General features: G+C 36.7%; 1 protein-coding gene and 1 pseudogene across 2 annotated transcripts in view; both read left to right on the forward strand.

The window, feature by feature from the left end:
* Positions 1-19,182, forward strand: part of Tex11 (testis expressed 11) — a 285,555-nt gene that overhangs the window by 204,712 nt on the left and 61,661 nt on the right. For both annotated transcript variants that reach the window (XM_077106381.1, XM_077106382.1), the window contains 4 exons: positions 4,088-4,128; positions 5,708-5,794; positions 7,553-7,623; positions 9,246-9,362. In XM_077106381.1, coding sequence (XP_076962496.1) covers positions 4,088-4,128; positions 5,708-5,794; positions 7,553-7,623; positions 9,246-9,362 — 316 coding nt within the window. The remainder of the gene's footprint in view (positions 1-4,087; positions 4,129-5,707; positions 5,795-7,552; positions 7,624-9,245; positions 9,363-19,182) is intronic.
* LOC143639314 (small ribosomal subunit protein eS24 pseudogene) lies at positions 2-2,205 on the forward strand (annotated as a pseudogene).

The following is a 19,182-nucleotide window of genomic DNA, read 5'->3' on the forward strand; positions in this document are numbered from 1 at the left end:
CATGAATTACACAGTAACTATCTGGACTACAAACTTCATGACCAACTGACTACTTCAGAGGAAACAAATAGCCATTAATATCCTTCACCTTGTGAAGGCAATGCACTTAAGACAAAATTGGGAAAAATTAGTCAAAATGCACAAGACCACACCAGATATTATCTTTGTATTTGGATTCGGGACGAATTTTGGTAGTGTCTAGACAACTGTGGCATGATTTGAGATTCCTTGGATTATGCAAAGATAAATGAGCCAAAATATAGACTGGTAAGATATGGCCTGAATAAGAAGGAAGAAACCTTGAGAAAATAGCAAAAGAAATGCAAGAACAGAATGAAGAAAATTGGGGGGACTGCAGAAGCCAAAGTTGGTGCTGGCAAAAAGCCATGTAGACCTTATATACATTTTGTTAGATTTATACCTAAGTATTTCATTTTGGGAGATATGAATGTAAATGGTATTGTGTTTTTAATTTCAAATTCCCCTTGCTCCTTGTTGATATATTGGAAAGCACTTGACTTCTGTACAGTTACCTTATTTTCTGCAACCTTATTATAATCACTTAGTTCTAGGATTGTATTTGTCAGTTCATTTGGATTTTCTGGATAGATGAACAAGGACTGTTTCATTTATTTCTTTCTATTCCAAATGTCCTTTTCCCCTATTCTTGTCTAATTGCAATAGCTAAGTTTCTTAGTTCATTTGGAGTGTTATAACAAAAATATCAAATACTGGGTGGCTTCTAAACAACAAAAATTTGCTACAATTCTGAAGGTTGGGAAGTCCTAAGATCAACATGCCAGCAAATTCAGTATCTCATGAGCATCTGTTTTATCACAGATGACCATCATCTCAGTTTTTGTTTGTCTTAGAAAACCTTTATTCTTCTTCACTTTTGAAGGGTAATTTTGCAAAGTATATAATTCTAGCTTGGTGAATATTTTTTCTCTCAACACTTTAAGTATTTAATTCCTGTCTCTTCTTTCTTTCATGGTTTTTGTCACAGTTTGCGGGTAGGTTGAGTGTCCCTCAAGGTATTTTTGTGATTGAAGGCTTGGTCTGTGGGGTGGCAATATTGGAAATGCTATGGAACCTAGTGGAAGGTCCTTGGGTCACTGAGGGTTTAACCTTAGAGGGGATTATGAGACCCCAGTCACTCTGTCTGACTTTCTCTCTGTCTTCTTTGGTGATATAAACTCTTCCACAAATGTATTCTTGACATAATGTGCCACCATCTACTGCCCCCACCAGAGATCAAAGCAATGAGGCTACTTGATCTTAGACTTTAAGACTCCCAAACTGCGAACTAAATAATACTCTTTTTCTTTATAAGTAGCCTATGTCAGGTATTTCATTATAGTGATACAAAGCAGACTAATACCATTTCTGAGCAGACAGACTTCTTGTTTTTATTCTTCTATAGGTAAGATTTTCCCCCTCTGACTTATTTGAAGATTTTTCTGTACATTTTATTTCTTGTGGTTTGAAAACGATATACCTAGGTGTAATTTTTTGGCATTTATCCTGCTTGGTGTTCTCTGAACTTCCTGGATCTGTGGTTTGGTGTGAAAATTAATTTGGGGGAAATTCTTAGCCATTGTTATTTCAAATAGGTTTTCTGTTTTGATTTCCTTCTTCTTCTTCTGACATTCCCATTATACATATATTATGTATTTTGTAGTTGTCCCACAGTCCTTGGATACTCTGTTCTATTATTTTTTCAGTCATTGTTTTCTTTATTTTTCAGTATTGTAGATTTCTGTTGGTATATCCTCAAGCTCAGAAATTCTTTCTTTATATGTGTCCAGTCTACTAACAAGCCTATTGCAGGCATTCCTCATTTCTGTTACAATGTTTTGCAACTCCAATATTTATTTTTGGTTCTACTTTAGGATTTCCTTCACTCTGCTTATATTGCCCCATCTGTTCTTGCATGCTGTCTATTTTATCCATTAGAGCCCTTAACAGTATTAATCATAGTTGTTCTAAATTCCCCATCTGATAATCCCTACATCCCTGCCATGTCTGGTTCTTATGCTTGCTCTGTCTCTTCAAATCATGTTTTTTGTAATTTATTATGATGTTTATTTTTTCTTGATAGCCAGACATAATGTAACAAGCAAAAAGGAACTGCTGTTCATAGGCTTTAATACTTTGGTGGTAAAATGTCTTTGTGTGGGGGTTGGGGGTTCTGTGGTCCTATGACTAGGCCTCAGTCTTTTAGTGGCCTGTGCCATAGGACTGTGAACATCCATCACAAGAACTTCCCCAGGTTTTTCTCCTTTAGTGAAACAGGACTGGGTATGACTCTTTCACTTTCCTGAACTCAGTTAGGCTCTAATAATACCCCATAAGGTAAGGTTCTGGTTAAGTGGTTTCCTTGAGTAGGTCTTAAGAAGAACAAATGCTTTGGAACATTTCAAAATGATTCCCTTTTCTCCTCCTGTCAAAAGCTTTAAGGGATTTTTCTCCAACATCTACTTTGAGAACTTGGCTTAGCTACTAGAGGTAAAATTTACAAAACTGTGGACCCCTTATGACTGAGTTTCCCTGGAGTTTTTAATTCTGAGACTTGTGCAGACTAAGCCTCCAGTTATTTGTCAATTATGGTTCAGGTTTTATTACTGCAGCACTTGCTTCCCACAGTGGTTTTCATTCTTGAGTCTCTGCTCCAATAAGCTGTGACTCCCTGTATTAACTTGTCTCTCTCTTTCTAATCTTTATGGCAGTGGTTCACCCTTTTTCTCACTGATCTTATGGATTCATGATTAGTTGTTGTTTGTTCAGTTTGTTCAGCTTTTGTTAGAAAAAGTCTATTTCGCTTGTTTTAAGAAAGAGTAGCAACTTCCAATCTCCTCACATACAGAACTGGAAACCATAAGTCCTCTGTAAAAAAAATCATATACCTCTTAGAGAAGTTTGCCAGAGGATCAAGAGATCTGGTTAGTAAACTTGACTTTGTCACAAATCGCATCACTTTGCACAAATCATTCCCATCACCTGGTCTGTTTCCTCATGGGTAAAATGAAGGGTCTGTAGTAGATAAGTGTTTTTTAATGGTAATCTTTAGAGCCCTGAAAATTGTGTGTGGTACTGCCACAAGGACTTCCAGGAAGGTGGGGTACTGGGTTTTCATCCAACCCTGGTTCAACCAAAACAGCTCTACTTTTCTTGTATTTATTTATTATTCAGTGCTGGAGATTGAACTTGGAGCCTGATGAATGTTAGGCAAGTGCTTAACCACTGAGCTATACCCCCAGCCTTATCTTTTTTTATATTTTAGACTTCTATACAATTTTATTTAAAACAAAGGTTCTAATGGTTCTAATTTCTCCTTTAAAAGAAGCTTAGGTCTGGGGGCTGGGGCTGGAGCTCAGTGGTAGAGCACTCGCCTAGCACATACAAGGCGCTGGGTTCGATCCTCAGCACCACATAAAAATAAATAAATAAATAAAGATATAGTGTCTAACTGCAACTAAAAAAATACTTTTTTTAAAAAAAGCTTAGGTCTGGGAGTTGTAGCTCAGTGGTAGAATGCTTACCTAGCACATGTGAGGCACTGGGTTCGATCCTCAGCACCACATAAAAATATAAATAAATAAAGTTATTATTTTTAAAAAAGCTTATAAAACACAAAGATCATTATTTGCTCCTAAATTATATGACCCTGCAATATTATAACATAAAACCATTCTCAGACATTGAAATCCTTTGCTGAGAGTAAGTACAGAAGAGAGAAAAAGTATGAGGGCACTCAGGATGAATAACCTCATCTTTTTTAAAATTATTTTTAGATGTTGACGGACCTTTATTTTATTCATTTATTTATATGCGGTGCTGAGAATCAAACCCAGTTCCTCACACATGCTAGACAAGTACTCTACCACTGAGCCACAACCCCAGCCCCAAATAACCTCATCTTATAGTGGGGAAAAGAGTGTCAAAATCATAGACCAGAGCCTTGAACAACAAACTGCGCACTTGTATTTTTTAGCCCAGTTATCTGGTACAAATAGTGTCTGTTTCTAGTTCTTTTCTATAGTAAAGGTTAAGAACAATTGAAAACTCTTTTTTCTTTATTTTTTAGAAAGAAGGAAATGGGTAGACTTTTGGCTTGCTTGAATACAGGTAAATATCTCCTGGGTTATTTTCAGTCTTTCATTTTACCTCTATCCTCTATTGAATTCTCTAAGCACATTGAGCACACTGACTTCAACCTAATATTTGAGTTAAGCCTCCTGCTCTTTATTAATGTTTACCACAAGAGCCTATTTTGGTTTCTTCATCTACAAGCAGAGAAAAGTTTGGCATTCCTACCATTCATTTGCAAATGTGATTTCAGCTTTGTGTTTATTCTAATTTCTTGTAAAGACATTTCCCCTCACTTCCTTCTTTTCTTGCTTCCTTCCTTTCTCTTAATGGCCACTTAATCCTAACCTATGAATTAAACAGGTAAACAAAGGATCAAGACATTTAAGGATTCTTGGAACTCTGCTGGCTTTCAGTGCCCTTTGACTCAAATTCAGATTATTTACTCCCTTATTTTCAAACTGTCTATCTACCCAAGTCTGTGTCATGTCTTCTACATTTTTTTAATATTTATTTTTTTTGTAGTTGAACACAATAACTTTTGTTTATTTTTTGTGGTGCTGAGGATCGAACCCAGGGCCTTCACATACTTGCGCTCTACCGCTGAGCCACAACCCCAGCCCCATGTCTCTTGATTCCTCCCTGATCACTTCATTCAAGCTAATCTCCTAGCAACATCATATTTCATTTTACCAACTCTGCTTTCTGAGGTGGTTTTCCTTTTGCTTAACAGGTTTTCTTAGGTCTCCTGCCCATGTATTTCTTTTTTAATGTACAAAGACACATGAAAAAGTCCATATCTTAGAAATAGTATTCCTAAAATTGCAGTAGTTCAGTTTTATACCTTAAATACATGTCAACAGGATGGTAAACATTGCATAATGGTTCAGAAGCCAAACCTTTTCAAAAGAGGAAGGTTTTCCTGATTGGCTTTCTTATTTCTCAGAAGAGCATGGGTAAGTTAAAAGTGCTTTCTGGTGACAATGGTATGTTCAGGTTCTATACTGTGCTTGCTGTGGGAGCTAAGTATATATTATGCCAGCCTTTCAATATTCTTCCAATTCTCAATCTCCATTTCAGGTTTTTGTTTTTCTTTTTTTTTTGGGGGGGAGGGGGGGTGTTATTGTTTGCTTCTGGGGATTAAAGAAAAATTAGGCATTCTAGCCCAAGCTAAGGAGCATAATTTTGTGAATCTTAAGTTATAATTCATCTTTTTATTCTTAGACCCATTTCCATAGAAAATGAAGAAAACTAATATTGTGACCCAGGGCCTGCATATACTAAGTACCATATCAGTATTTTTAATTATTATTCCTATCTTTATTTCTCTACATGTAAATAATATATTTTTACCTCAGGTGGTGAATGATTGCACTAATTAAAATTATAAATCTCTCCAAAGACGTGTTTGTTCCCCAAAATTTGAGTTAACAGCTTCTTGGAGCTTGGTAATGCTTTTTGTCATTTTAATTACTTTTGATATGCACCCACACACACATATACAAAAAAGAACTTTCTAAATCCAAACTCATGTGTGACTGTTTTTAAAGCAGGATTAACTGCTTTGCAAGAGAAAAAGGTAAAAGACCTCAGTGTTACATTTTCCTGTTTATTGCAGCACTCCTGACACTAGCCCAGGCTTTTGATGGAGAATCTTCGACATTGGATTCCAGAGCTAATGAAGCTCATTGGTTTCGAAAAATAGGTAAAAGAAAATTCTATGACTATGGGAAACATTGTGGGGTGGTAGAATTAGATGTGAATTCAAATTCTGGCTCTGTCATTTGTAGCTATGGGTATAACTTGCTTAATCTCAGTTTCATTATTGATAAAATGTAAATATATATATATATATATATATATATATATATATATATATATATATATATATATGTCATGTGGTCATTAATGGTTTTGTATGAAACAGTGTATGTACCAGACACATTGTAGGATACTCAATAACAGGTTTTTTTCCTTTTTTCTATAGATAGGGTATAAGAATAAAAAGATGAATTATAATTTCCAGTCCCTAAAACTATGCTCTTAAATTTGGTCTAGAATGCCTCATTTTTAAAATAAATATAGTTACCAAAAATAAACTCCATGCAACAATACAGATGAATTTCACAAAAATAACATTGAACCAAAGGATCTAAACATCAAAGAGCGAATATTGCATGATTCAGTTTATTTATAGGCAAAAAGAAAAATATAGGCAAAATTCTATTTATTTATTTTGTGGTACTTGGATTAAACCCAGGGGCACTCTACCACAGAACTATACTCATCCCCCCTTTTTTATTTTGAGACAGGGTCTTGCTATGCTGCCAAAGCTGGCATCAAATTTAAGATCCTCCTGCCTCAGCCTCCCCAGTGGCTGGGATTACAGGTGTATGCCACCACACCCAGCTCAAAACTAATTCGTGATGTCAGAAGTCAAGATTGTGGTGACCTTTGAAGGGAGGTTGGGCTTGAAAGGGAAAGGAGTTTGTGAGTTTCTGATATGATCATGATCTTTCTTGATATGAGTACAAGTTACATAGGTATGTTCACTTTGTGAAAATTCTTCATGCTGGACAATTGTGAGTTGTGTTATTTGCTCTATGAAGGTTTTATTTAATACAAATTATTTAAAACCTGTGGTGGCAGTTACTGCATAATATCTCTTTGTCACAAAGTGGACTGGTTTTACATGAACCTTTTTCTGTCTTGTGGGATTTACTGGGGCTCTAATTAAGGAGAAAGACTAAATCAGCAACCTTGCTTCTAAGAAATTTATGCAAATAATGGAATAAAAACAAACAACATTTAAACTATACAAAGTTTTAATGACTTTGATCTTTTGAAAGTTTGAAAAGGTGTTTCCTACTTCTTTTACTAAATTTTAATTTTAATTTTCCAAGGTGAAGATCATGCTGAATATTGTCTAATTGAGGCTTTCGTGGCTGTTTGGGAGATGTGAATCTCTCCTGTAGTCATCCTTTAACCATTACTTCTACTTTATTCTGTTGATGATTTTTTGAAACAAGATTTCACTGTGTTGTTCCTCTTGAGCTGCTGGGCTCAAAGGATCTTCCTGTCTTAGCCCTCCCTGTGCTGGGACTACAGGTGCATGCCACCACATCCAGCTCTTTGCTGAAATTTCCTTTTACCAATTCCAGTTGGTGATCTCCTTGGTGACTCTCATATTTTAGATGAATTTGTGTCAACTAAGAATTCTTTTGTATGTCCCCAATTTTTTAAAAAATTCAACAGTACCTTCATTGGTCATTGGCCTAGAATGAAAGAAAAAAAGTAATAGGAGTCTCTAAATTTACATCCAAATTTTTTTTTCTCTATAAACCTAAAGTTAATTTCTTAATCCCTGTGAAACCCCTTAGTAATATACTAATATTAAAGATGTAGATAGCAGAATACTAAAAAGTATATTTTTATATTTATATTATTTCATGTTAACATTCAGCTTGGAACTTGGCTGTGCAATCTGACAAAGACCCAGTAACAATGAGAGAGTTTTTCATGCTTTCTTATGAGGTAAGTAGGTTCTAAAAAGAATCTAAATATCAACAAGAAGGATCTGACCACTAAGAGTTAAGTATAAGCTGGGCATGGTGGCTCATGCCTGTAATCCCAGCAGCTTGGGAGGCTGAGACAGGAGGATCATGAGTTCATAAACCAGCCTCAGCAATTTAGCAAGGCCCTAATCAACTCAGTAGACCCTGTCTCTAAATAAAGTATAAAAAGGGCTGGCGATGTAGCTCAGTGGTTAAGCATCCCTGAGTTAAGTCCCGGGTGCAAAAAAAAGAAGAGCTAAGTATAGAGTAGAATTGCCTTTTCATCTTGGAACATTTAGTACATGTCTAAGCAAAAATGGCCCAAGGAGAATCAGTTTCCTTCACTGCAGAATGTAAGAATGTGGGACAGTTATCCCTGTATCAGAATATGATAAACACCCATCATGGAACCTAAAGTTCTACCATTACAGAATTATTCTTTTTCCTTTGAAGAGATTTCAGTCTCCCAGAGTCCTGTATTTTAAACAATATTATCTTTTGGAGGGAAATACTCCAAGCATTGTGATTTACCAACTCAGAAGGGGTTATGGTAATAAGTCTATAGGAATGTAAAGTATGTATCTGGGTACAGCCTGGGCAGAAAAAGGAGATTAAGAAGTCTGGACTTTCTATATTACTTTTCCTAGAGCAGGTTCTGTGTGTAAAGGTTTATGAGTTTGTTAATCAATTATAAGTGTTTGAAAATAGTCCTGAGTCTCCAAGTTAGAGTTTAAATGCTACAAATAGGATGAAGTATTGGATGGAAGGGTTAGAGAGTATCCCTCATACACAGATAGGTCAAGATTAATTAAATGTTTAGAATTTTAGAGCTGAAAAGAACCAGAGATAATCTAGCACAAGTCCTCCCCCGCTTTTTTAAAACATAACAGTAGCCTGAGACCTAAAGAAATTGGTTGTCTTGAAATTCTTTTAATTCAGTGATGCTAATGGTTGCATCACTAAATGTTTGGGGAGATTAATAGTCTTTGCAAGTTTAGGTAGAGTTGCATTAAATTAGGCCAAATAAACCAGCTTTAGTTTTGACATTTGTGATAGCACTGTAGGACTGGCATGTGAGAATCCAAGTGGCTTAGAGTCTTATTGTTGTACAAAACTGGGAGGTTTTTTTTTTCCCTAAAACTAGAGGGCAAGATTTAATGATGAGGTTATGTTTAATGCCTGTCAAGATTTGACATTGTGTCTTTTATCCATGACAATATATGTACTAATTTCAGCTCTATTAAATACAAAGGGGAAATCTATTTGCCAGGAGGAAAAAATCACCTAGAAATTACAGTATAAACCAAGAAGTAAATCACTAGATCGAAATACAGGGGCAAATGACAGTACTTGTCACTGGAAAAGATAAGAAAACTGAAGAAATGAAGCTTTTTATCTAGTAAGGTGCAAAAAACAATGGAAAGTAATATAAAATTAAAACTGTAAATCAGTGTTATAGTCTATATAATTTTTATGGTGACATGTGCTTTTTCAGCTGAATTTCTTCATTCAGAGAGGATGTTGCTGATTTTCATTCTGATTGTTTGTGTTCACCTGACAGAATTCTCACTATTCATTGATGTTTTGATTATTTCTTATCAGCTGTCCCAGTTTTGTCCTTCCGATCAAGTAATTCTGATTGCACAGAAAACATGTTTACTTATGGCAGCTGCAGTTGATCTAGAGCAAGGAAGAAAAGCTGCAACAACTTTTGAACAGGTAACGTGCAACCTTCAAAAAAGACAGAAGTTAAGTGTGCTATTTGGTATGTTTGCCTTCCCTGATACACTTATATTTTATTCTCTATAGAGAATCGTTTCCTCCATTCCAACAGCACTTTGATTTCAAAGTTTATAATAGCTAATTCCTTACTAAGCAAAGATCACATTTGGCTTAAACTCTTCTGTTTAAGAAGGTAGACTATCTCTTCTTTTAAAGTACCCTTCCCATGGGTCACTCTTTCCTAGTCTGTTTTTTTTTTAATTTTTATTGTTGGTTCTTCAAAACATTACATAGTTCTTGACATATCATATTTCATACATTAGATTCAAGTGGGTTATGAACTCCCATTTTTACCCCGTATACAGATTGCAGAATCACATCGGTTACACATCCATTGATTCACATATTGCCATACTAGTGTCTGTTGTATTCTGCTGCCTTTCCTATCCTTTACTATCCCCCCTCCCCCCCTCCCCTCCCCTCTTCTCTCTCTACCCCCTCTACTGTAATTCATTTCTCCCCCTTGTATTTTTTTTTCCCTTTCCCCTCACTTCCTCTTGTATGTAATTTTGTATACCCCTGAGGGTCTCCTTCCATTTCCATGCAATTTCCCTTCTCTCTCCCTTTCCCTCCCACCTCTCATTCCTGTTTAATGTTAATCTTCCTCTCATGCTCTTCCTCCCTACTCTGTTCTTAGTTACTCTCCTTATATCAAAGAAGACATTTGGCATTTGTTTTTTAGGGATTTGGCTAGCTTCACTTAGCATAATCTGCTCTAATGCCATCCATTTCCCTGCAAATTCTGTGATTTTGTCATTTTTTAATGCAGAGTAATACTCCATTGTGTATAAATGCCACATTTTTTTTATCCATTCGTCTATTGAAGGGCATCTAGGTTGGTTCCACAGCCTTGCTATTGTGAATTGTGCTGCTATGAACATCGATGTAGCAATGTCCCTGTAGTATGCTCTTTTTAGGTCTTTAGGGAATAGACCGAGAAGGGGAATAGCTGGGTCAAATGGTGGTTCCATTCCCAGCTTTCCAAGAAATCTCCATACTGCTTTCCAAATTGGCCGCACCAATTTGCAGTTCCACCAGCAATGTACAAGTGTACCCTTTTCCCCACATCCTCGCCAGCACTTGTTGTTGTTTGACTTCCTAATGGCTGCCAATCTTACTGGAGTGAGATGGTATCTTAGGGTGGTTTTGATTTGCATTTCTCTGACAGCTAGAGATGGTGAGCATTTTTTCATGTACTTGTTGATTGATTGTATGTCCTCCTCTGAGAAGTGTCTGTTCAGGTCCTTGGCCCATTTGTTGATTGGGTTATTTGTTATCTTATTGTTTAATTTTTTGAGTTCTTTGTATACTCTGGATATTAGGGCTCTCTCTGAAGTGTGAGGAGTAAAGATTTGTTCCCAGGATGTAGGCTCCCTATTTACCTCTCTTATTGTTTCTTTTGCTGAGAAAAAACTTTTTAGTTTGACTAAGTCCCATTTGTTGATTCTAGTTATTAACTCTTGTGCTATGGGTGTCCTATTGAGGAATTTGGAGCCCGACCCCACAGTATGTAGATCATAGCCAACTATTTCTTCTATCAGACGCCATGTCTCTGATTTGATATCAAGCTCCTTGATCCATTTTGAGTTAACTTTGGTGCATGGCGAGAGAAAGGGATTCAGTTTCATTTTGTTGCATATGGATTTCCAGTTTTCCCAGCACCATTTGTTGAAGATGCTATCCTTCCTCCATTGCATGCTTTTAGCCCCTTTATCAAATATAAGATAGTTGTAGTTTTGTGGATTGGTTTCTGTGTCCTCTATTTTGTACCATTGGTCCACCCACCTGTTTTGGTACCAGTACCATGCTGTTTTTGTTACTATTGCTCTGTAATATAGTTTGAAGTCTGGTATCGCTATACCGCCTGATTCACACTTCCTGCTTAGCATTGTTTTTGCTATTCTGGGTCTTTATTTTTCCATATGAATTTCATGATTGCTTTCTCTATTTCTACAAGAAATGCCATTGGGATTTTGATTGGCATTGCATTAAACCTATAGAGAATTTTTGGTAATATCGCCATTTTGATGATGTTAGTTCTGCCTATCCATGAACAGGGTATATTTTTCCATCTTCTAAGATCTTCTTCTATTTCTCTCTTTAGGGTTCTGTAGTTTTCATTGTATAAGTCTTTCACCTCTTTTGTTAGGTTGATTCCCAAGTATTTTATTTTTTTTTGAGGATATTGTGAATGGGGTGGTTGTCCTCATTTCCATTTCAGAGGATTTGTCGCTGATATACAGGAATGCCTTCAATTTATGCGTGTTGATTTTATATCCTGCCACTTTGCTGAATTCATTTATTAGCTCTAATAGTTTCTTTGTAGACCCTTTTGGGTCTGCTAGGTATAGAATCATGTCATCTGCAAATAGTGATAATTTGAGTTCTTCTTTTCCTATTTTTATGCCTTTAATTTCTTTCGTCTGTCTAATTGCTCTGGCCAGTGTTTCGAGAACTATGTTGAACAGAAGTGGTGAGAGAGGGCATCCCTGTCTTGTTCCAGATTTTAGAGGGAATGCCTTCAATTTTTCTCCATTCAGAATGATGCTAGCCTGAGGCTTAGCATAGATTGCTTTTACAATGTTGAGGTATGTTCCTGTTATCCCTAGTTTTTCTAGAGTTTTGAACATAAAGGGTTGCTGTACTTGGTCGAATGCTTTTTCTACATCTATCGAGATGATCATATGGTTCTTATCTTTAAGTCTATTGATGTGGTGAATAACATTTATTGATTTCCGTATATTGAACCAGCCTTGCATCCCAGGGATGAATCCTACCTGATCATGGTGCACAATATTTTTGATATGTTTTTGTATCCGATTCGCCAGAAATTTATTGAGGATTTTTGCATCTAGGTTCATTAGAGATATTGGTCTGTAGTTTTCTTTCTTTGAAGTGTCTTTGTCTGGTTTAAGAATCAGGGTGATGTTGGCCTCGTAGAATGAATTTGGAAGTTCTCCCTCTTTTTCTATTTCCTGAAATAGCTTGAAAAGTATTAGTATTAGTTCCTCTTTAAAGGTTTTGTAAAACTGCTGTATACCCATCCGGTCCTGGGCTTTTCTTAGTTGGTAGTCTTTTGATGGTTTCTTCTATTTCCTCAATTGATATTGGTCTGTTTAGGTTGTCTATATCCTCCTGACTCAATCTGGGCAGATCATAAGACTTAAGAAATTTATCGATGCCATCACTATCTTCTATTTTATTGGAGTATAAGGATTCAAAATAATTTCTGATTATCTTCTGTATTTCTGAAGTGTCTGTTGTGATATTGCCTTTTTCATCCCGTATGCTAGTAATTTGATTTCTCTCTCTTCTTCTCTTTGTTAGCATGGCTAAGGGTCTGTCGATTTTATTTATTTTTTCAAAGAACCAACTTTTAGTTTTGTCAATTTTTTCAATTGTTTCTTTTGTTTCGATTTCATTAATTTCAGCTCTGATTTTAATTATTTCTTGCCTTCTACTTCTTTTGCTGTTGTTTTGCTCTTCTTTTTCTAGGATTTTGAGATGAAGTATCAGATCATTTATTTGTTGGTTTTTTCTTTTTTTAAGGAATGAACTCCAAGCAATGAATTTTCCTCTTAGAACTGCTTTCAATGTGTCCCATAGATTCCGATATGTTGTGTCTGTGTTTTCATTTATCTCTAAGAATTTTTTAATTTCCTCCTTGATGTCTTCTATAACCCATTGATCATTCAGTAACCTATTGTTCATTCTCCAAGTGATGCATGATTTTTCCTTACTTCTTTTTTTTTTAAGAAAGAGTGAGAGAGAGAGGGAGAGAGAGAGGGAGAGAGAATTTTTTTAATGTTTATTTTTTAGTACTTGGCGGACACAGCATCTTTGTTTGTACGTGGTGCTAAGGATCAAACCCGGGCCGCACGCATCCCAGGCAAGCGCACTACCACTTGAGCCACATCCCCAGCCCCTTTCCTTACTTCTTTTATCGTTGATTTTCAGTTTCATTCCATTATGATCAGATAAGATGCATGGTATTATCTCTACTCCTTTATATTGTCTAAGAGTTGCCCTGTGATATAATATATGATCTATTTTTGAGAAGGATCCATGTTCTGCTGAGAAAAAAGTGTAACTGCTTGATGTTGGGTGGTATATTCTATATATGTCAATTAAGTCTAGGTTATTAATTGTGTTATTGAGTTCTATATTTTCCTTATTCAACTTTTGTTTGGAAGATCTGTCCAGTGGTGAGAGAGGTGTGTTGAAGTCTCCCATCATTATTGTTTGGTGGTCTATTAGACTCTTGAACTTGAGAAGAGTTTGTTTGATGAACATAGCTGCACCATTGTTTGGGGCATATATATTTATGATTGTTATGTCTTGTTGGTGTATGGTTCCCTTGAGCAGTATGTAGTGTCCCTCTTTATCCCTTTTGATTAACTTTGGCTTGAAATAAAATAGATATTTTATTTGATATGAGTATGGACACTCCTGCTTGTTTCCGAAGTCCATATGAGTGATATGATTTTTCCCAACCTTTCACCTTCAGTCTATGTATGTCTTTTCCTATCAAATGCGTCTCCTGAAGGCAGCATATTGTTGGTCTTGTTTTGTGATCCATTCTACTAGCCTGTGTCTCTTAATTGGTGAGTTTAAGTCATTAACATTTAGGGTTATTATTGAGATATGGGTTGTTCTTCCAGCCATATTTGTTTATTTATGTTACTAAACATGGTTTGTTTTGCTCTTTGATTATTTTTCCCCCCTTTACTGTACTACCTCCCGCTGTTGGTTTTCATTGATATTTTCCATTTCCTCTTCCTGTAATATTTTGCTGAGGATGTTTTGAAGAGATGGTTTTCTAGCTGCAAATTCTTTTAACTTTTGTTTATCGTGGAAGGTTTTAATTTCATCTTCCATTCTGAAGCTTAATTTCGCTGGATACACAATTCTTGGTTGGAACCCATTTTCTTTCAGTGTTTGAAATATGTTATTCCAGGATCTTCTAGCTTTCAGAGTCTGTGTTGAAAGATCAGCTGTTATCCTGATTGGTTTACCCCTAAATGTAATCTGCTTCCTTTCTCTTGTAGCTTTTAAAATTCTCTCCTTATTCTGTATATTGGGTATCTTCATTATAATGTGTCTAGGTGTGGATCTCTTATGATTTTGCACATTCGGCGTCCTGTAGCCTTCTAGGATTTGGGATTCTGTCTCATTCTTCAAGTCTGGGAAGTTTTCTCGTATTATTTCATTGAACAGTTGCTCATTCCTTTGGTTTGGACCTCTATACCTTCCTGTATCCCAATGACTCTTAAGTTTGGTCTCTTTATGTTATCCCATATTTCTTGGATGTTCTGCTCATGGTTTCTTAACAGTCTTGCTGAGCTGTCTATGTTCTTTTCAAGTTGAAATACTTTGTCTTCATTGTCTGATGTTCTATCTTCTAAGTGTTCTACTCTGCTGGTAGTATTCTCAATTGAGTTTTTAAGTTGGTTTATTGCTTCCTGCATTTCTAGGATTTCTGTTTGTTTGTTTGTTTTTTATAACCTCTATCTCCCTGTATAGTTGATCTTTTGCTTCTTGGATTTGTTTATGTAATTCATTGTCGAAGTGGTCTTTCATTGTCTGATTTTGCTGTCTAATGTCTTCCTTGAGACTCCAGATCATCTGAAGCATGTATAACCTGAATTCTTTATCTGACATTCCATCTGCTGCAGCTATTACCTCTTCTAAAGTTGAGTTGACCTGCATTGCTTGTGGTCCTTTCTTTCCTTGTCTTTTCATACTGCTCGCGTTTCTTTCTGCTTGGTGAAACTGTTGTGTTATTGAATTTTCCCCCTATATATTTATATTGCTCTTGTATAGTTGCAAAGTCTCCCTTGCAGGGGCGGGCGGCGGCTGTGCTCCTCCTCCAATTGGGGTGATCTGTCTACCACGCTGACGGGCCCCTGGGCCTGTTCTGCCGTTCGGTCACAGGTCTGCCTACCTTGCAGGTGCAGGTGGCGGCTCTGCTCTGCCCTTACTCCAATTGGGGTGACGTGTCTACCACGCCAGTGGGTCGCTGGGCTTGTTCCGAATGCGGGCGGCAGCTCTGCTCTGCCCCTACTCCAATTGGGGTGACGTGACTACCACGCTGGCGGGTCGCTGGGCCTGTTCCGGGCGCGGGCGGCGGCTCTGCTCTGCCCCTACTCCAATTGGGGTGACATGACTACCATGCCGGCGGGTCGCTGGGCCTGTTCCGGGTGCGGGCGGCGGCTCTGCTCTGCTCCCGCTAGTCTGTTTTAAAATATTGTTTTTTTAAAAAATATTTTTAGTTGTTGATGGACCTTTATTTTATTAATTTATTTGTATGTGGTGCTGAGAATCAAAGCCAGTGCCTCACACATGTTAGGCAAGTGCTCTACCACTGAGCCACAACTCCAGCCCCCTTAAATATTCTTTATTTTTATTTTCTTCCTGTATTTACATATGGCCCATAGAAGTTTTTCTCCCACATTTGTTCCTGTTTGCACATTTTCTTTCTTTTTTCTTTTGCTTTTCTCCCTTGCCTCTCCCTCCACCCCCACACCCAGTACTGGGAATTGAACACAGGGGTGTTCTATCACTAAGCTACATCTCCAGCCTTTTTTTATTTTTTGAGACAGTGTCTCACCATGTTGCCCATGTTGGCTTCAAACTTGCTATGCTCCTGCCTCAGTTTCCCTAGTTGCTGGGATTATAGGTCTGTACCGCTTTGCCCACCTTCTTTCCACACATTTCTATGGAAGAACTCAGCTCTTTCCACAGCTTTGACAGCCATCTGAAATTATTTATTTAAGCTATTTTTATTCCCTCAATTGCATTTGTTTTCTTTGTCCTGTGTCCTTTAATATCTCATCATTAACTCAATTTTAACAAGAAGACAGGAATTCTTACCTTTGCCTGAATTCTACCCTAAGCTTTTTAAACTTTACCTCTTTTAGGAACTACCAACATTGCTGTCTCCCGTACACCAGATTATTGGTTGACCTTCAGCTTTTTTTTTTAAGCTGAGAAAATTTTCTCCAAGTCAGACCACCAGCATTTTGTGTACGATTTTTTATGATATAGATCCTCTCTCTGCTTGGTTTCTCTTACCTGAACAAAGAAAACTTCCTAATTTCCCATACTTGTCATCTTCTCTTCTCTCCACTGGTATAAAATCCTTCTTGCTTTTTAACTTCTTCCTCTTCCTAATATCTTCTTCTATGTTATTCATTCCATAGCTTAACTATTGTGAATTGAGCTGCATCATAGATTAGTTTGCTGATTTTAAGTCCTTAGTGTGTATGCTGAGGAGAGGGATAGCTGGGTCAAATGGTGGTTCCATTCCAAGTTTTCTGAGGAATCTCCATACTGCTTTCCATAGTGGTTGCACCAATTTGCAGTCACACCAGCAATGTATGAGTGTACCTTTTTCCCCACATCCTTGCCAACATTTACTGTTACTTGTACTCTAGACTGTTGCCATTCTGACTGGAGTGAAATGGAATCTTAGTGTAGTTTTAATTTGCATTTCTCTAATTGCTAGAGATGTTGAGCATTTTTTCATACATTTGTTGACCAATCATATTTCTTCTTCTGTGAAGTATCTGTTCAGTTCCTTTGCCCATTTTGATTGGATTATTTGTTTGTTTGGTGTTAAGTTTTTTGAGTTCTTTATATATCCCAGATATTAATGCTCTATCTGAGATACAGGTGGCAGAAATTTTCTCCCATTCTGTGGGCTCTCTCTTCACGTTCTTGATTGTTTCCTTTTCTTTGAAGAAGTTTTTTTTTTGTTTTTGTTTGTTTTTTGTTTTAGTTTGACACCATCCCATTTATTGGTTTTTTATTTTATTTGCACTTTAGGAGTCTTGTTAAAGAATTCGATTCTTAAGTCGACATGATGGAGAGTGGGTCAACTTTTTCTTCTGGTAGGCACAGGGTCTTTGTTCTAATGCCTAGGTCCTTGATCCAATTTGAGTTGAGTTTTGTGCAGGGTGAGAGATAAGGGTTTAATATCATTATGCTATATACAGATTTCCAGTTTTCCAGCACCATTTGTTAAAGAAGCTATCTTTTCTCCAATATATATATTTTTGCACCTTTATCTAGTATGAAATAACTGTATGTATGTAGGTTTTTCTCTGTGTCCTCTATTCTGTATCATTGATTTACATGTCTATTTTAGTGCCAATACCATGCTGTTATTGTCACTATAGCTCTGCAGTATAACTTAGGGTCTGGCATTGTGATGCCTCCTGCTTCATTTTTCTCACTGAGGACCAATTTGGAGGCCTCATTCTTAAGAACTACTGGGGTCCCTTTTAAGAAATCTTTACATTTTAAAAGAAGATGAGAAAAGAATCTACCTTCCTCAGAACAAAATAAGAAAAACAAAACCCAATTCTGCTTCTTACCAGATAAAGGTTAAAGAAAGTATTTTAATTCTGCTGGTGGTGATGCACACTTGTAATCCTAGTGGCTCAGGAGGCTGAGGCAGGAGGATCACAAGTTCAAAGCCAGTCTCTGCAACTTAACAAGGCCCTAAGAAACTTAGTGAGACCCTGTCACAAAATAAAAAGTAAAAAAGGCTGGGTATGTGACTCAGTAGTTAAGCACCCCTGGGTTCAATTCCTAGTACCAAAAAAAAAGTCATTTTATTCTCAATAGGCACTTTTGCTTTACTAAAAAAACAGTAATAACATGTTCTCCTTATATGGTTTTAACTTTTGAAAAGTTATTCTTTTTCTGTTGGTAGTCCTGAGTTGTTAAACAACAGTGTATCTTAGCAAATAGATATCAACTTGGTGTGAAGGAAATTTCACAAATTCTTAAGTACAGTCCTTAATTATTTTGTTTGTTTCTAACAACTGTTATTTATTTTTTATTTTTTCTCACACACTTCTGTGTTTCCCAAGAACTCTGTAACCTAGTAATCCTTCTATAGTCTGTGCTTTTGAAAGCATTTCTATTCAGATAATTCAAGATATACTTCTGCCTTTCATCATCTAATTGTGGTCCCTATGAATTAGACTGTGGTGCTTTCTCTCTATAAAGAATATTTGTTGAATTCTGTTATATACAACTGCACCCTGTTCTTCCTTTTCTTTTCTCTCTCTCTCTCTCTCTCTCTCTCTCTCTCTCTCTAAGTTACCCAGGTTGACCTTGAGCTTGTGATTCTCCTGCCTCAGCCTGTAGACTAGTTTGGACTACAGGCCTGTGCCACCATGCTGTTGGCTGTACCCTTTTCTTTATACCCCCATAAATCAGGGTATTTATAAATAAGATGATGATGAAGGAATACACAAAGACTGCATAGTCCTATCTACATTGTCTCTACCCTCCTGAGTTAAGGGAAAGTGAGAAATGCTTAAAACATTAGAGTAATTGCAATTTGAAAAGGAATTACATATTTTTCCTAGAATAGGGCTGGGTAAGCTATTGCCAACTGTCCAAATCAGTCCCATGGCCTTTTTTTGTACAGCCTGAGAGTTAAAAATGGTTTTTACATTTATAAAAAGGTTATAAACCAAAATAAAGCAAAACATGTGAAAGTGAGTATATGTAGCTGGCAAAGCCTAAAATATTTACTGTCTGATGTTTTACAGAAGAAGTGTCCTGACCCTTGTCCTAGATTATTTTTTAACAGACTTATTGAGGTACAATTCATGTTCCTTATAATTCACTCATTTTTAAAAATTTTTATTTTTGATAGTGCTAATGATCAAACCAGGGCCTCACACTTTCTAGGCAAGCATGCTTAGCTATACCCCAACCCAAATTTACCCATTTAAAT

The sequence above is a fragment of the Callospermophilus lateralis genome, chromosome X (assembly GCF_048772815.1).
Source record: "Callospermophilus lateralis isolate mCalLat2 chromosome X, mCalLat2.hap1, whole genome shotgun sequence".
NCBI lineage: Eukaryota > Metazoa > Chordata > Mammalia > Rodentia > Sciuridae > Callospermophilus > Callospermophilus lateralis.